At 37.3% G+C, this 14,239-nt stretch overlaps 1 protein-coding gene across 1 annotated transcript in view; it reads right to left on the bottom strand.

The window, feature by feature from the left end:
* The window catches only part of FANCC (FA complementation group C), a 72,194-nt gene that overhangs the window by 31,274 nt on the left and 26,681 nt on the right, over positions 1-14,239 (bottom strand). Inside the window, exon 4 of the mRNA XM_009982346.1 lies at positions 429-548. Within this exon, the coding sequence (XP_009980648.1) occupies positions 429-548 (120 nt within the window). The remainder of the gene's footprint in view (positions 1-428; positions 549-14,239) is intronic.

Genomic DNA, 14,239 nt, shown 5'->3' with positions numbered 1-14,239 from the left:
TTACCTATTAAACGTAAAAGACACTTTTCCTAAGATTGAGGGCTTATTTACCATTTTAAATGCAGTGCATATAGTCAAAGAAAACATTCCAAAAGTTATGTTTTAATACACAAAATAAAACATATAATTTAAACTTCACAGGGGAAAAGAAAATTATGATAGGGTAGACTTATTTTGTTATACCACAATAGCAACAGGAATTTTCGTTTTTATGAACATCTATTACAGTATAATCTAATAAAAAAATTTCTCTTTTGTCCAGAGATCTCCCACTTCATTTTTTCCCTTAAAAGGCTGTAAAAGTAACTGAGGTAAGGAAAGATAAACAAAATCAAGTTCATGTTCCTTATAACAATGACAACTCCACATATGTGCTTATAAATTGGTGATTTATTATTAACAAAATCTCAATTGCACAAAATACTTACATTTTTAACTAAGTGACAATAATAATCTGCTGACGTGTAGCCAAGAGTTGATATGAATGTACTGGTTTCAGCTTCATTACTTTCCCACTTAGAAGAAGAAAGGAGATGGCACAGCAAACTCTGTGAGAAATCAACAGAAGGGCAATTTAAAAAAGTATCAGGCTACAACATGCTGTGTAAAAAGAACTGAGTGCTATTGAACTATATCTGGGGCAAGGTCTTTTGATCGCTTGTGGCCACTTTACACGATGTCATCGACGCAGAAGAGCACGCCGCTCCCATCAACCACAAGGAAAATGCTGCAGCTGCTACAATCAACTGTGGGTTCACACCTCACACGATTTCAGTGGCTGTGCAATAGCAATGGAGGCCATCCATGTCAAAACCAGACAGACCTTAGGCAGGTTTCAATTCTTCGGGAAACATTTCAGCCCGATACGGTCTGGATAGCAGTAGTCACTAATGCACAGCAAAAAAACTGACCTATAGTCTTGATCAGTACCATGATCAAGAAGAGAAATATGAAGTTAACATTTACTTTTCCGTATCACTCCTTCAAGAGGCCCCAGTATTTGATGGCTTTCAAGGTCTGGCCTCGTAACTTAATTTGCTTAATTTCCTCATTATCTTGAAAAGACAATGACAAAATTTTAGTTCGACATTTACTTCTCTACCAACTTCACTACGGAATTCTTTAAGTCACATTAAATAAAACCTTTCTAACACATCACACAAAAATAAAAAAAAATCCTTTGATGACAGATTCAGAGTAAGGTCAGATTGACACATTTGATGCACTGGTTCTGCAGGCACGTACAGGGGACTCTGAACATTGTACTCGGGTTTCGTGCTTTCCCAGCTCTTCAGCGCTGTGCTACAGCTTGGCTGTCCTTCGGACAGATCTTACAGCCCAGTTCCCAACTGAACTCATTTATGAAAGCTATTGTGTGAAACCTTCAGCAAGTTTTTGCATCCTAACTGAGCAGAGGTAATTTTATGTTGCTTATCAAATGACCTGCTCTGAATTTGTTACAGTTTTCTTTTCTTCCTGTTGTCTATTGCTACACGCTGATATCACAACAGCTACATTCCCTTTGCAGAGGTTCATTTCAGGGAATATAGATATCACTGACTCTTAAAACATAAACTAAATTACAATTCATATGACAATAAGTATAAAATCCTTTGTAACAGAGGGTCAGGATTAGCAAACATTGAAAAACACCTTCATTTTAAAAATATATAATTAGAAAGATAAAGTTCAGACCAAAGGTCTGTGACTTTTGCAGTCCTAGGGGGTTTCACTCTACGCATTCTTTTTAAAAGAGGGATCTGATGAAAGATTCGAGACCAAAAAAATAAAAATCAGTTAGCTTGCTTTCTGCTTTCATAAATCCAAATACTTATGCACGCTTTTGTCGAACATCCCTAAGCAAATGCTTCACAAGTCCTGGAATTAAATGGGAGAGAAAAGATACAATCAGGAGAAGAACACTAGAGGTCAAAGAAAATTCACAACTATCCAAATAAGTAGCATGCATTTGCAACACCTTATTTACTGTACTTTTGTTTAGGATTGTTTTATTATCTTGCAGACTTAATGTTAAATGCCTAAATATCCTTTTCTTCCACTGTAAAGCTTTTTTCCCGGAACAGCCCCCAGCAGGAGAAACTGCTGTTTTACCGCCATCTGGTGACGTCCCTATAACTAAGGAGAAAGGAAAAGGCTGCAGAAGCACAGAGTTTCAACTAAGTAATTTATACGCAACTTCTGCATTCTTAAGAAAAAGACATAAAAAGGTGGATTTTCAAAATGTAGAAGCATCTAAATATGGTCAAAAGTGAAGGCTCAAATCTATTAAACTGCACCATCTCCAAACACCCCTTAATCAATCTATTAACATGGAACCACATATATTTTTATTGTCCTTTGCAACTTTTACTAAAGATAAAGTTGTTTTTGGAACGCTATCAAGGTTTCAGACAAGTACTTCCTACAAAATGGGATGGTTTGCCAAGCAGAATAAGATAAGGGATCAGACTGCAAGTTGAAAACAAAATAAAGGAGGAGTTAGCAACAACAAGCCTGGGATGACACTTTTGCTAGAGGTAAGGAGGAAGATTGGAAAGCACAAAGTTTGTTGGTTCGCTCAATGAAAGACTTGCAAAAAGTTTCACCAGTGAGAAAAACAAACATAAAAAGCTCTGAAAAGGGTATGACAGGCGAGCATGGCAGCTAATGACAGCTAAATGAGGGAGTAGCTTAAAAACTCATACAGTCACCTGCAACACTACAAAATATACTATTTAGTGACCCACTCTGTAACCAGAATTTTCCTAAGGATAAAACTATTCAAACACTCTTAGCGTGAAGCACAGTTTCAAAATTACTTCCTCTCTACCCTTATGTAAGTCACTGTTAATCAACCAAAAGAGGAAAGACACAACGAAATTACTACGCATCACCAGAGTCTGACTACGGCCTCCAACATTTCCCTGTTATGTTTTGTCTGGTTGGTTTTTTGTTTGTTTTTCCTTTTCTGAGCACTTTACTACTTATAAGCCAGGATTTTACAGATCACTTCAGTCATTTTTTTTGGAAGATACAAAATCTCTGAACAGCCAGAAGGGGGCAAAGGAAACAGGGGTAAGGAGATACTGTAGTCTAGACGAAAGGAGGTATTACGTATGTATAAAAGACAGGTAGGTATTAAAGGAGAAAAACGTTTAGAATTCAGCTCTATGTTTTACATATTTTTTTACAGATGCTATTACCTGTGCAAAGCCTCAGATATACCTACATGCAACTAAGATAAGAAATCTGGTAACAGTAACTTGAAACATTTCTCTTTCGAGGTTTAAACGCCTTCTTTGGTCCAAAACATGTCCAGAAAGTTCTTCTTCTCTCTAGAAAATGTAGCTCATTTACTGCACAAGATTCTGGTTGTAAGTGATAATTCTGTTACTGCTATATATTGCATTAGCAAGGAGCTGTCTGAAAGAAAAACAAATACTGACAATTCACTCTTACATTTGACAAATAGACTGCTAGATGGATGAGGAATTGGCTAGATGGCTGTGTCCAAAGAGTTACAGTCAATGGCTCAATGTCGAAGTAGAAACCAGTAACAAATGGTGTTCCTCAAGTGTCAGTACTGGGACCAATACTATCTAATACCTTCATCAATGCGATGCGATTGAGTGGGAGAGTGAGATCTTCAGCTAGTTTGCAGATGACATCAAGCTGTGTGGTGCAGTTGATTCACTTCAGGGATGGAATGCCATCCAGGGGGACCTTGATAGGCTTGAGGGCCTGGGCAAAGCTCATGAAGGTCAATAAGGCCAAGCGCAAGATCGTGCACCTGGGTTGGGGCAATCTCCAATATCAATACAAAACAGGGGATGAATGGATTGAGAGTAGTCCTGCAGAGAAGGACTTGGGGATACTGGTGGATAAAAAATTTGACATGATCTAAAAATGTGCACTTCCAGCCCAGAAAGCCAGAGACATTGGAACAGGTTGCCCAGAGAAGTTGTGGATCTTTGTAAGTGTTCAAGACCAGGTTGGATGGGGCTTGAGCAACCTCATCTAGTGGGAAGTGTCCCTGCCCATGGCAGGGTGGTTGGACTACATGATAGTTGAAGGTCTCTTCCAACCCAAACCATTCTATGATTCTATGATTTGTGTAAGATAAACTGTTTCTTGAAAACAAGATGCTTTCAGCTGTTCTATTGCATAATACTCTTATAACAGTACATTACTGAGTCAGTACACAAATGGTGGAGAAAAGGCAGTATAATGGTCAAAAATAAAGCTTATACCTAATAATCTCCAACTAAAGACAATTATTTTTTTCATATGATTTTTCCAGTCACTTAGTAGGGCCACTTAGTAGGTAACCTAGAGATAAGGCCAACTCAGCAGTTGTGAGAAACCAAACTTTCCAGTTAGAACATTGAAAGATGAAACAAGCAAACTATTCTAAGAGATAATCTCCAAAGACAGAAACTGAGAACAAAAAAATCATCAGGTAATTATTTTCTTATGATATTTGTCCATCCTCTTACATCCTATACATTATTATCTAACTTGACTATCAAAAATACAGTGTAAACCAGGAATTGCTAATTTTTAACTAAACAGCAGTGAAAACGGTTGTTTTTACCTCGAGCCTCTAAGCTGACACTGTGTAAATTCCAGTAATTCTCAGATCTGAAAAGACTGTATCAGTAGTTATTTCACATCATACTGCAGAACTTGGTTAGAACCAGCTCCAAAACCGACTGTGAAACAATGTTTTCTCATATATAAGTTTCTCCTTTTCACTTTTGAAATCACTCTTTCAGAAAATACTATAGAGAAATTGAGAAGGTCCCTTCCAACTCTAAGCATTCTATGATTCTATGATATTTTCTCACAGGGGTTCCTACAGGATGCTATAGAAATATTCAAAACTAGTAACAGGTTCCATTATTGCATTATGAAGCCCCTGAAAAGCCTTTTGGAAAAGAAAAAAAAACATAACATTTCACATAGCGACAGTGTGAATTCCTGGGGTCAGAGAGATCAGTAATTTGAGACTAATGACTTTTAAGGAATCATTTCAAACCCCACAGAAGGTATTCGAGAACATGACAGGAAAGCTATCAATACTGAATGCACTCCTTTATTGATGATCTCAGTCAGAAGTCCTGGCCTACTACAGCGAAGTAGACAATCAGAGACCTACATAATCATCAGTTATTTCTGGTAGTAAATCAATTAACACTAGCTGTCTAATCCACTAATGCCATATTCTACAAGCCAGAAAAGTGGATGAGTCTGTGGCAGAAGCGCTGCATTCAGAAGGAAGAATAACAAGGTGTCATGATTCTGTAAAATGAAGAGCAGCCAGGCATACTATGATATCAGAAATTATTTCTTTCTCGATTTCCCGCATCATTGAGTAAGGAGGAAGCAGGAAGGAAACAACCTTGTTCTAGTTGCAAGAGAATACATCCATCCCCACAGCCTTGGATTAAAGTTCTGTGACATAATCCCTTTCAGCCTGAAATTGAATTAACGAATTTTCGTACAGCCCTCACAATGACCAGCTTCCTTGAACAACCTTGCCCGTGGCTTTATTTTATTGATGCCATTTATATTGAGTAATATTCCAGCTAACTCAATTTAACATCCACTGCTGCACAGAGATTTCTAATGTCTTTAACAGGCAGATGAGCCTAGGAGCATTTGCATGAAGACATAAAAACATTTACTTTATGAGTGCAAACACAGTACTTTGTATCTACCAGTGTTGTGGTTTAACCTCAGTTGAAACTAAGCACCACACAGCCTCACACCATACAGCTCACTCCCCTCCCTGCAGCGGCACGGGGAGGAGAATCGAAAAAGAACAACTGCTAGGTTGAGGTAAAGACAGTTTCATAAGACAGGGAAGAAAAAGGAAAAAAGAAAAAAAAAAGAAGCGATGCTCAATACAATTGCTCACCACCCACTGACGGATGCACAGTCTCTTTCCAAACAGTGATCGCATACACTGAGCATGACGTCGTACGGTATGGAATATCCCGTTGGCCAGTTTGGGCCAGCTGCCCCAGCTATGCTCCCTCCCATCTTCTTGTGCACCTGGTAGAGCATGGGAAGCTGAAAGTCCTTGACTGCTTAGCAACAGCTGAAATGATCAGTGTAGCATCAGTACTGTTCTCATACCAAATCCAAGAACATAGCAGCACAGACCAGCTACTAAGAAGAAAATTAACCCTATCCCAGCCGAAACCTGAACAACTAGGTTTTGTAGAGGAGGCGGCCTGATTTAACATTTACTCCTCTGATTTATAGACTGGCTATAAGGCTGTCCGCTATTAACTTACTCAGGGAAAGTGGAGGAAATGAGAACAGACTGGAAACTGAACACTTCTGAGAACACAAATGGAGAAAACAAGTCACTACGTTCTCTGATTACCATCCACCTGTATCTAAAAATGACTAAGCAACTGAAAAACATTTCCTACATAACACTTTTCAATTAATTCCAATTTTCAAGACTTTTGATACTTCTTTTTAAGGAATGAGGGTTGATTTCCATGTGCTACGAGGGATTCGTTGAGTTATGCCATGAAGTTTGTTTCTCAGAGACAACCATCTCTTGGAACACATGCGTTTATGAAAGCCTGGAAACTATTTTCCTGGACTAGAATTTGCCCCTCCACTGAGGTAAGCAGCAAAGCACCAGGCAGACATCAGCTCCGCTACTGTTCACAACTTCAGCAAGGGAAAGGAGGTGCTTTAGTCTTCCAATATCGCCTTTACTGAGCAGGGATCCAAAAGCCCTGAAGCCTTTTTCCCCTTCTTATGAAACGGGAAATATCTTCCCGCTCATGTTGATGGGGAAAAATACAGAAGCTTGAATTAAAGGCACAATTACCTCTGAAATTAGACATCAACACAGAAACAATTTTTGATTTTTATTACAGGACGACATGACAAGCCTGGTACGGATTAAGACTTCTCAGTGACACTACTGGGCTCTTTTTGCCAACTTGGATGAGTCAGTCAAAATGACAGGTAGAGCAGAATGGAACAGAAGGATCTATCACTTAATCCTAAAGGATATTTCTCTTTTGTATATTCTCCTTGTAACACAGAATGCCATTATTCTTTGAGAAGACATCATTAATGACAATTTGCTGAAAATTATGATCTATGTAAACTTGTTGGAATTTGTACAACATGGATACCCGAGGGTAAACTTCTGAAACGTGGTCAAATAACAGGTTTATTTCTGACCTTCTCATCTGCTTTGACGGGAACCAGATTTCCTCAGCTCTGCGAAGAAAATGCAGGTAGAATAAGAAAAACTAAATCTTATTCAGAGGAAGCATTAGAAGTAAGTGTTATTTCCTCCTTGCATTTTATCAGATTTTCGAATAAGTATTTCTTGGATGGCAGTGATTTAAAGAGTCTGTACATCAACTTTGTTTGTAGGTGTTCTCTGTACAGTCAGATGGCCAATTGCTTTCAACACAGGTCTGGAAGACAAGAGATCGAATTCTATTTTCAACTTGACTTTAAAAAAACTGTGTAATTAATTACAACGTGAATGATAAATTAGATAACACCAGTTTCAGTTATTATTTTAAAAAAACAGCTATACAATAGGTACTATTTCTGTCTTTAAACAGGTAGGATTCTAACATCTCACATTATTTCCTATATTATTTAAATAGAGGAAGCAAGGTATTCACATTGCTTTGATTTGTTTGAATGTAAATTAATCCATTTGTTTGCTGGCTTTCAGCAGCTCAGTCCAAACCAAATTCCTGCAAATATTTTTTTAGTAATATTTTCTTTAAAATCCTGCCTGAAGGCTTAAGAGTTTTATTGTGTCCCATACCCTCTAGATTAAATGACTGACAGTAAAATGCAAACAGGTCTGGTATTTTTAGAACCTTTTTACTACAAAATAAACAGCCAGTTCTGGAGAATCATAGTGGATATGTCCATAAATGACAAGGCAGCATGCTAATCCAGAGACTCTCTCAACACCAACTGTTTATGAAACCAATTCTGCGAGTAGGATGCTGACATAACACAGTTCGTATTATTTCCACACACTTATCCAACCATAATGAAGTCTGTGATTTTTAATTTTGCTTACAAGACCTCTTGCTCGCTTGCTCCTTAGTTCCAGGAAAAAGACAGAAAATTAGTTTTCCATAAGCCAAAACCAAAATGTAAAAAAATAGGGTAGCAAAACATCATACAGATTTAAACATAATGTAGATTTCAAAGAACCAGTTTACTCAAAAAAAAATTTGTTTTCTCAACATTTTCTAAAAATCTCAGTGTGTAAATTAGGGAAAATTATATGACATATTTGTTAACAACTGAATTATTATCAGCCTGTGACAGTGCACTTCATAAGCTAGTAAAAAAATTTCTTTAACTACTTACTCAACAATAACCTAATCAAAATCTCCAATTTCTGCATTGAAATTAAAATTGTTTAAAACATATTTCAAATAGATGAAATGTTACACTACTCACACACATATATTTCAATGATTAACTAGTCAACACAACCTCTCACTTTACCATATTGAGCCTATTCCAGTAACCACTCAGAAGTTTTGCACAAAGAAACCACTTTAGTTTCAACTTCAAGAAAGCTTAGAATATTCTTCAATAATTTGGTGGATCAGGGCCAACGTGCCTAAGTACAGGGTGGGGGTTTATTCCTACATTTCTTTCTGACATTTACTGTCAGGAAGTTTTTTTGTTTCAGCAGAGTTTATGGATATACATTCTTCACATTTATGGGATGGTTTTCATTAGCTAAATTCTCTACCAGCACACTAAGTAAAATTGTTAGGCACAAGTATACATTTAGGATTTATTGGAGCTTCTCATTTTTCTCCTTATTCACTTGGAATGACAATCTGACATCTGCCCACCTCTAAATCTCCATTGATAACCATGAAGGACCAGTTGATGGTAAACAAATTATTCTGTTAAACACTCCTAAAGAGACAAGGGTCTTGCCATTTAAGCATATGATCGAGTTACAGAAAATCTATAGATAAATTACTAGACTGAGTTAATATTACTTTAAGTTAAAAATTAAATATCCAGGAATAATATTATTCTTCCATGAAATTAATGTTGCCAGATGCACAGACTTCATTGCTTTCATTCCGAGAGAGTAAAACATAGAATCTATGAAGTTCTCCACACTGTAACTGATGCAACAAAGCCCTTCACCCTGTTCTGTCCCTGAAGTTTCACGCAACTTTATAGACACCCGGCCCTGCCCAACGCTTTTTACCTCAGTGTTTGCAGTAAAACTGCTCAAGTGTTCTTACATTAGACCAATTTCCTTAACTTTGTTTCCACAACTGTAATTGCAATTTGCTTTTTAAAAAAGTAATAATGGCAAAAATACACAAAAGGACCATGGAAATCTACTAGAAAAACTTCACTGAAAAACATCAAAACCCCATTCAGACAGATATATTTTTTCTTTAGAAATTACTGCGTGCTATGAATTGTGTTAATCCTGCTGATACATGTAGCTTATTAAAGAGACTAGGCTTATATTCTACCTCTGCTTCTTAAAATGGAAGAAAAATGTTACATACTTCCATACAATTCAGAATGAACCTGATCCTAATTTCCAAATGCTATGCCACAAAGAACATTATGGGAAGGGGGGGGAAGCTGCATTGTTGTCCCCTCACCAATTCAAGCTCAGTTAACTTCTGTGAAACTAGCATAGAAAAACATGTTGCACTACTACTGCGGCTGAGACCACACAACTTTTTAATGGATGAGTTCCAAAGCCTAAGCTCCATCTGCAGATCACTAACAAAACCCTTGGAAATCATAAGAAAGAAGCTAAAGAACTGTGAGGTTGGCAAGCTTTGAGCCCACTCTTGGCCTCAGACAGGAAAAGCTGTTTCAAATCTCCTCTCTTTTCTTTCTCCTCTCTCTTTAAGAAACACCCACCCAGAAAGTGCTATTACTCTTCGTATTAAAAATGGGGAGACTTTTGCTGCTAAAATAAAACACACATTTACACTAACTTACAAAAGGAAATTCAATAGCTTTACCAGAGTCAACCATAAATCCTTTTTTTTTTTTTTTAAAGCCCTCTGGTTTAACTAGCCAGAGATTTAGAATTAATTTCCCTCTTCCTTCCATAATTTTGAAAAGCCAAAATGCAAGCTTCCCACAAAAGAATTCCTTAAATCCACAGACACAAAAAAAAAAAAAGTGGAAATGAGGGATGAATAAATTTAAGTTTAGAAAGAGTTGATGCATCATAAAATTGTTTCACTTTTAGTTCAAATCTGTGAGTTCAGTAATTTCTTGAAAAAAGATAATCCTAAACTTACGCTTTTTTCCACAAGTATACACGCCCAGTGTCAGATTTTTATACTTTCAACAGATGGACATTGCAAATACCCAAAGATCATCTAATCCAGGATGATATTCAGGAGAAATTACTTTTAATCACTTGGGTTCAGACTTTGCACGTTATCAAGCTGTTAAAAAGTTTAAGAGGAGAAAAACATTCACTAAACTTTTGAGCAAAAAAGCACAAAACACACCTATAATGATGATCAACAACCGCTGGTCACTAATTATATTAAGTTGAGCAAAAATATCCAATGCCAGTAGAATTTCTTCAAATAGAGACCTCTTTTTGTTTGTCAGTAACAAATCATTATTCTTTACTAGAGCCACCTGGCACTACTAAAGTGCTCTGAGAAACGTCAGCTGGCTAGCAAATTGTGACACTTGCTGTTAAAGATCAAGCAGCCTTGCAGGAAAGCAGAATCCTTAGTTTCTCATTTTGTTCTTTGAGATACTTAGCTTTTGTTTATTTTGGCTCAGAAGCCAATAAATTATTTATATTCATGTTAGCTTGGCATTGTTAAAGAATTATCTATTTTAAAATAGAATAAGAGAGGTCTGTTTTCCCCCAGCCCATTCACTTTTAACCAGCAGAACATGCTAATATTCTCAAATTTGTCAACAGCTCAGAAAGATGATTCACCAAGTGGTTAGTGAGAAGGCTAATTAACAATTTAGATGTATAATCTTCAATAGGTTAGAAACAACCAAGAACTCTCTCGGATTGACTTTCCAAATAACAACAGTAAAACCCTCTCCATGAACTCAGGATAACTTCAGGAAAATTAGCATCAGAAATTAATTACGTGCTGTGTATGAAAACCCACCTTCATTCTTAAATGTTCTCTCACTACATAAAAAAGAGCCAGCCGCAATCTCTTCTTGAATAAAAAAATCTCTACACATCTTCAATCATACTCCTGTCCTTTATGACTAAAATTGTTTTAGAACATATTCTATGAGAATTCTTGAATATATACTATCAGTGTACCAACTACTCACTCTTTGACAACGTGGGTCAATTCCAATTTTCACTGCAATGTTCCTCCTCCTCCTCCAGCTGTGACCCCCTGTAACCACACCTAAGAATCTTGCTTTTTAACCTACTAGAGGCAGAACTGTGTACCGGTGAGTTTAGGAGACAGATACGTCAAATCTTAGGCAAGCACTACTAGGAGAAGTGGGTTTCCCTAGGTGTGTACCCATACACTTCAACAGCTGCTGCAGTTGAACAAAAATGTTAAACAATGGGTCTGATGTCACCCTGTCTCTGGCCCACATTTTGTATGTTGTGTATGCACAGGACATACACAGCAGGGACAGGAATACAGGGGGCTAGCAGCTCTGAGGAGCCTCTTTCCCTTTCCAGGTTGCTACCTGGGACACAAACAAATCGCACAAAGGACTAAGGAAAGTGCCTTTCCCACTCATTACTCGCTCCAGACACACTGCAAAGCAAGCAGACTGGGTTCTCAAAATTGGATTTTAACCAGTAATTTAAAAGTTGAAAGGTTCCATACCACATTAGGAGTTCATTAAGTCATTGGGCTCTAATTAATGATGTCAGGCCTTAAAAGCATGCATATATCTTCTTTAACAGTCTTTTGCTTTCTGTTTTGATTCACAGGAAAATTGGCTTTCAGCTATCAGTTACCCAGTGAACGTTAAGATGTTTCTTTCAAGCTCAGTTACATACTTAATTCCATATATGCTTAAATACCATGTAAAAACTCATCTATCAAAACGTATTCTTTCATGCCCGCACACTTATATAATAGATTTAGAGTAACTGTCCTCAGCAGCAGCTGATGCACGTTCTCCAAAAAGGCCTGCTGTAAATGCTGTGTAAGTATTTGTATGACACTAAGTTTAGCCATTGTAATCTATTTCATGAAACTCAAGATTCCAGGACAGTATATGTCAAACATTAAGGAGGTGAAATTAGTTTCCAAAGCAGTAAACTGACCACCGGGAAAAAAGAAAAAAAAAAAAAAAAAGTCCCTCTTCATTCTGGTTGGAGGAAAAGTTCTTGGCTAATAGTTAGAGTGACAGTAAAACATTTTAGAGGAACAGTAAAACAACACTGAGCATTGAAGCAAAGAAAAATGAGAGAATGAGAACAAAGAAGACGAAAGGCTTTTGAAAAAGTATTAAACATTACACAGCACTTAATAGAAGTGCAGAGATTACTTCTTATTGCCACAAAACAACAAAACATTCAGGTCTTAAAGTAGCATATATTTTAACAAAAAACAAAACAAAACCAAACCAACAAAAACTTTATGAAGAGCCTATACATATTACATTATATGCTATTTACTTCAAGCAGAACTGATTTGGTAGAAAGTGTGAGCTGTGTGGCTACAGCTGACAGAAACAGGCAGCCAAAAGGAGGGGCGAAGGGAAGCTATACTTTCTGAAAACTCAAAACCCCTAAAAAGCCTGTGGAATGCTGTTTACTTCAGCTCTGTTTTACAATCACCGCCGCACAGAGAAAGGACTGACTGAAACGTCTGCAGCCCATGGCCACCCACACTATGGGAAGCACTATGATTAAAGAGAGTGCTATGTTCTTGTATCTGCCAGCACAGCCCGCTCCATGCTGTAATTATTATACTTGCAGTCTTCGTATAATCTATTGCATCTGTTGCGGCAAGTCCCCTCACATTGTCCAACAAGAAAACCATTGAACATTAATAGCGTGTTATTTTTAATGTGCACAAATCGCTCAAAAACTGGATACTTTAAATACTTCTCCTTAAAGTTTATTAAAACGTTTTGCCTTACAGTATAGCCAGTACCATAGTGAAAGAAGATCTACCACCGAAACATTCACTTCAAGCCACTCACCAAAAGATACAGCCTGACACACCGCCCTTTCACCCCATATCTTTATAATGAGCTAAGTCATTACTTTAGATCTTTAAAACATAAAAACTACGTGAATTATGGATTAGACGTGTATCTAGAGAGCAATGAAATATTACAATTCCATCTGTCACTTTGTTAAGTGATTACACACATTGAAAAGTTCCGATGACCCTATGATTTAAATACATTACAATCCCTCCTCTTCTCTTTAAGAACGTTTAATATTTCATAGTAATAGTAACTTCGAAAACAATAAAATAAGCCCTAAACATCAAAATAAGCAGCAGTTCTCGTAGCAGAAAATTTTATTTCAAATTCTGATCTCTGCAATAAACAGTAAAAAAGTTCCAAACTTATATTCCACGCATTCTCCTGATGTTGTCTGGTGCTCTATCACACAAAATTAAGCAGTACAATGCTGTCGTTAGAAGCACAACACATAGCTGTTGTTGCACTCTTTCCTACCAAATTTATGAGGCAGTCTGTACCATTTCAACAATTTTGCCAGGAGCTGGCTGCACAGATGCTTCTGTGAAAAGCACAGATTGTCTACCGGCTATAAATATGAAGTGCTACACTAACCAGTGTGCCACTGCCTAGCAAAGAAACGAAGAAGGATGTACCAAAAGCAAGGCTGAATGAAAAAAAATCAAGGACTGGGTAAAAGCCCATTTGTCTCCACCCACTCCAGACCACTTCCTGAGGAAATGTGTTTAGACTCTCTTTGATATAAACCTTTGATTAGAGGCAAGGGTAAATTCCACACATAGTGACTGAGGAAAAGTGCCACAAAGATCCTTGAAGGACTAGGGAAAAATACAGAAAAAATTAAGAGGAAAAGTATAAACAAGATACATACTTTAATCACCATCAGATGTCTTTCATCTGAAGGAATACACTATGGTCTTTGCAGCGATCAAAGTTCCTGATGATTATTTGCACAGGTTAGAGAAGGAATGACAACTCCTCTTTTCCAGACATACCAAAAAAGCCCTAAGATCCCTAAAGCCACAAGAGTGAG

This window comes from Tauraco erythrolophus, chromosome Z (assembly GCF_009769465.1).
Source record: "Tauraco erythrolophus isolate bTauEry1 chromosome Z, bTauEry1.pri, whole genome shotgun sequence".
NCBI classification, from domain to species: Eukaryota; Metazoa; Chordata; class Aves; order Musophagiformes; family Musophagidae; genus Tauraco; species Tauraco erythrolophus.
This window is presented reverse-complemented; position numbering and strand designations above follow the sequence as displayed.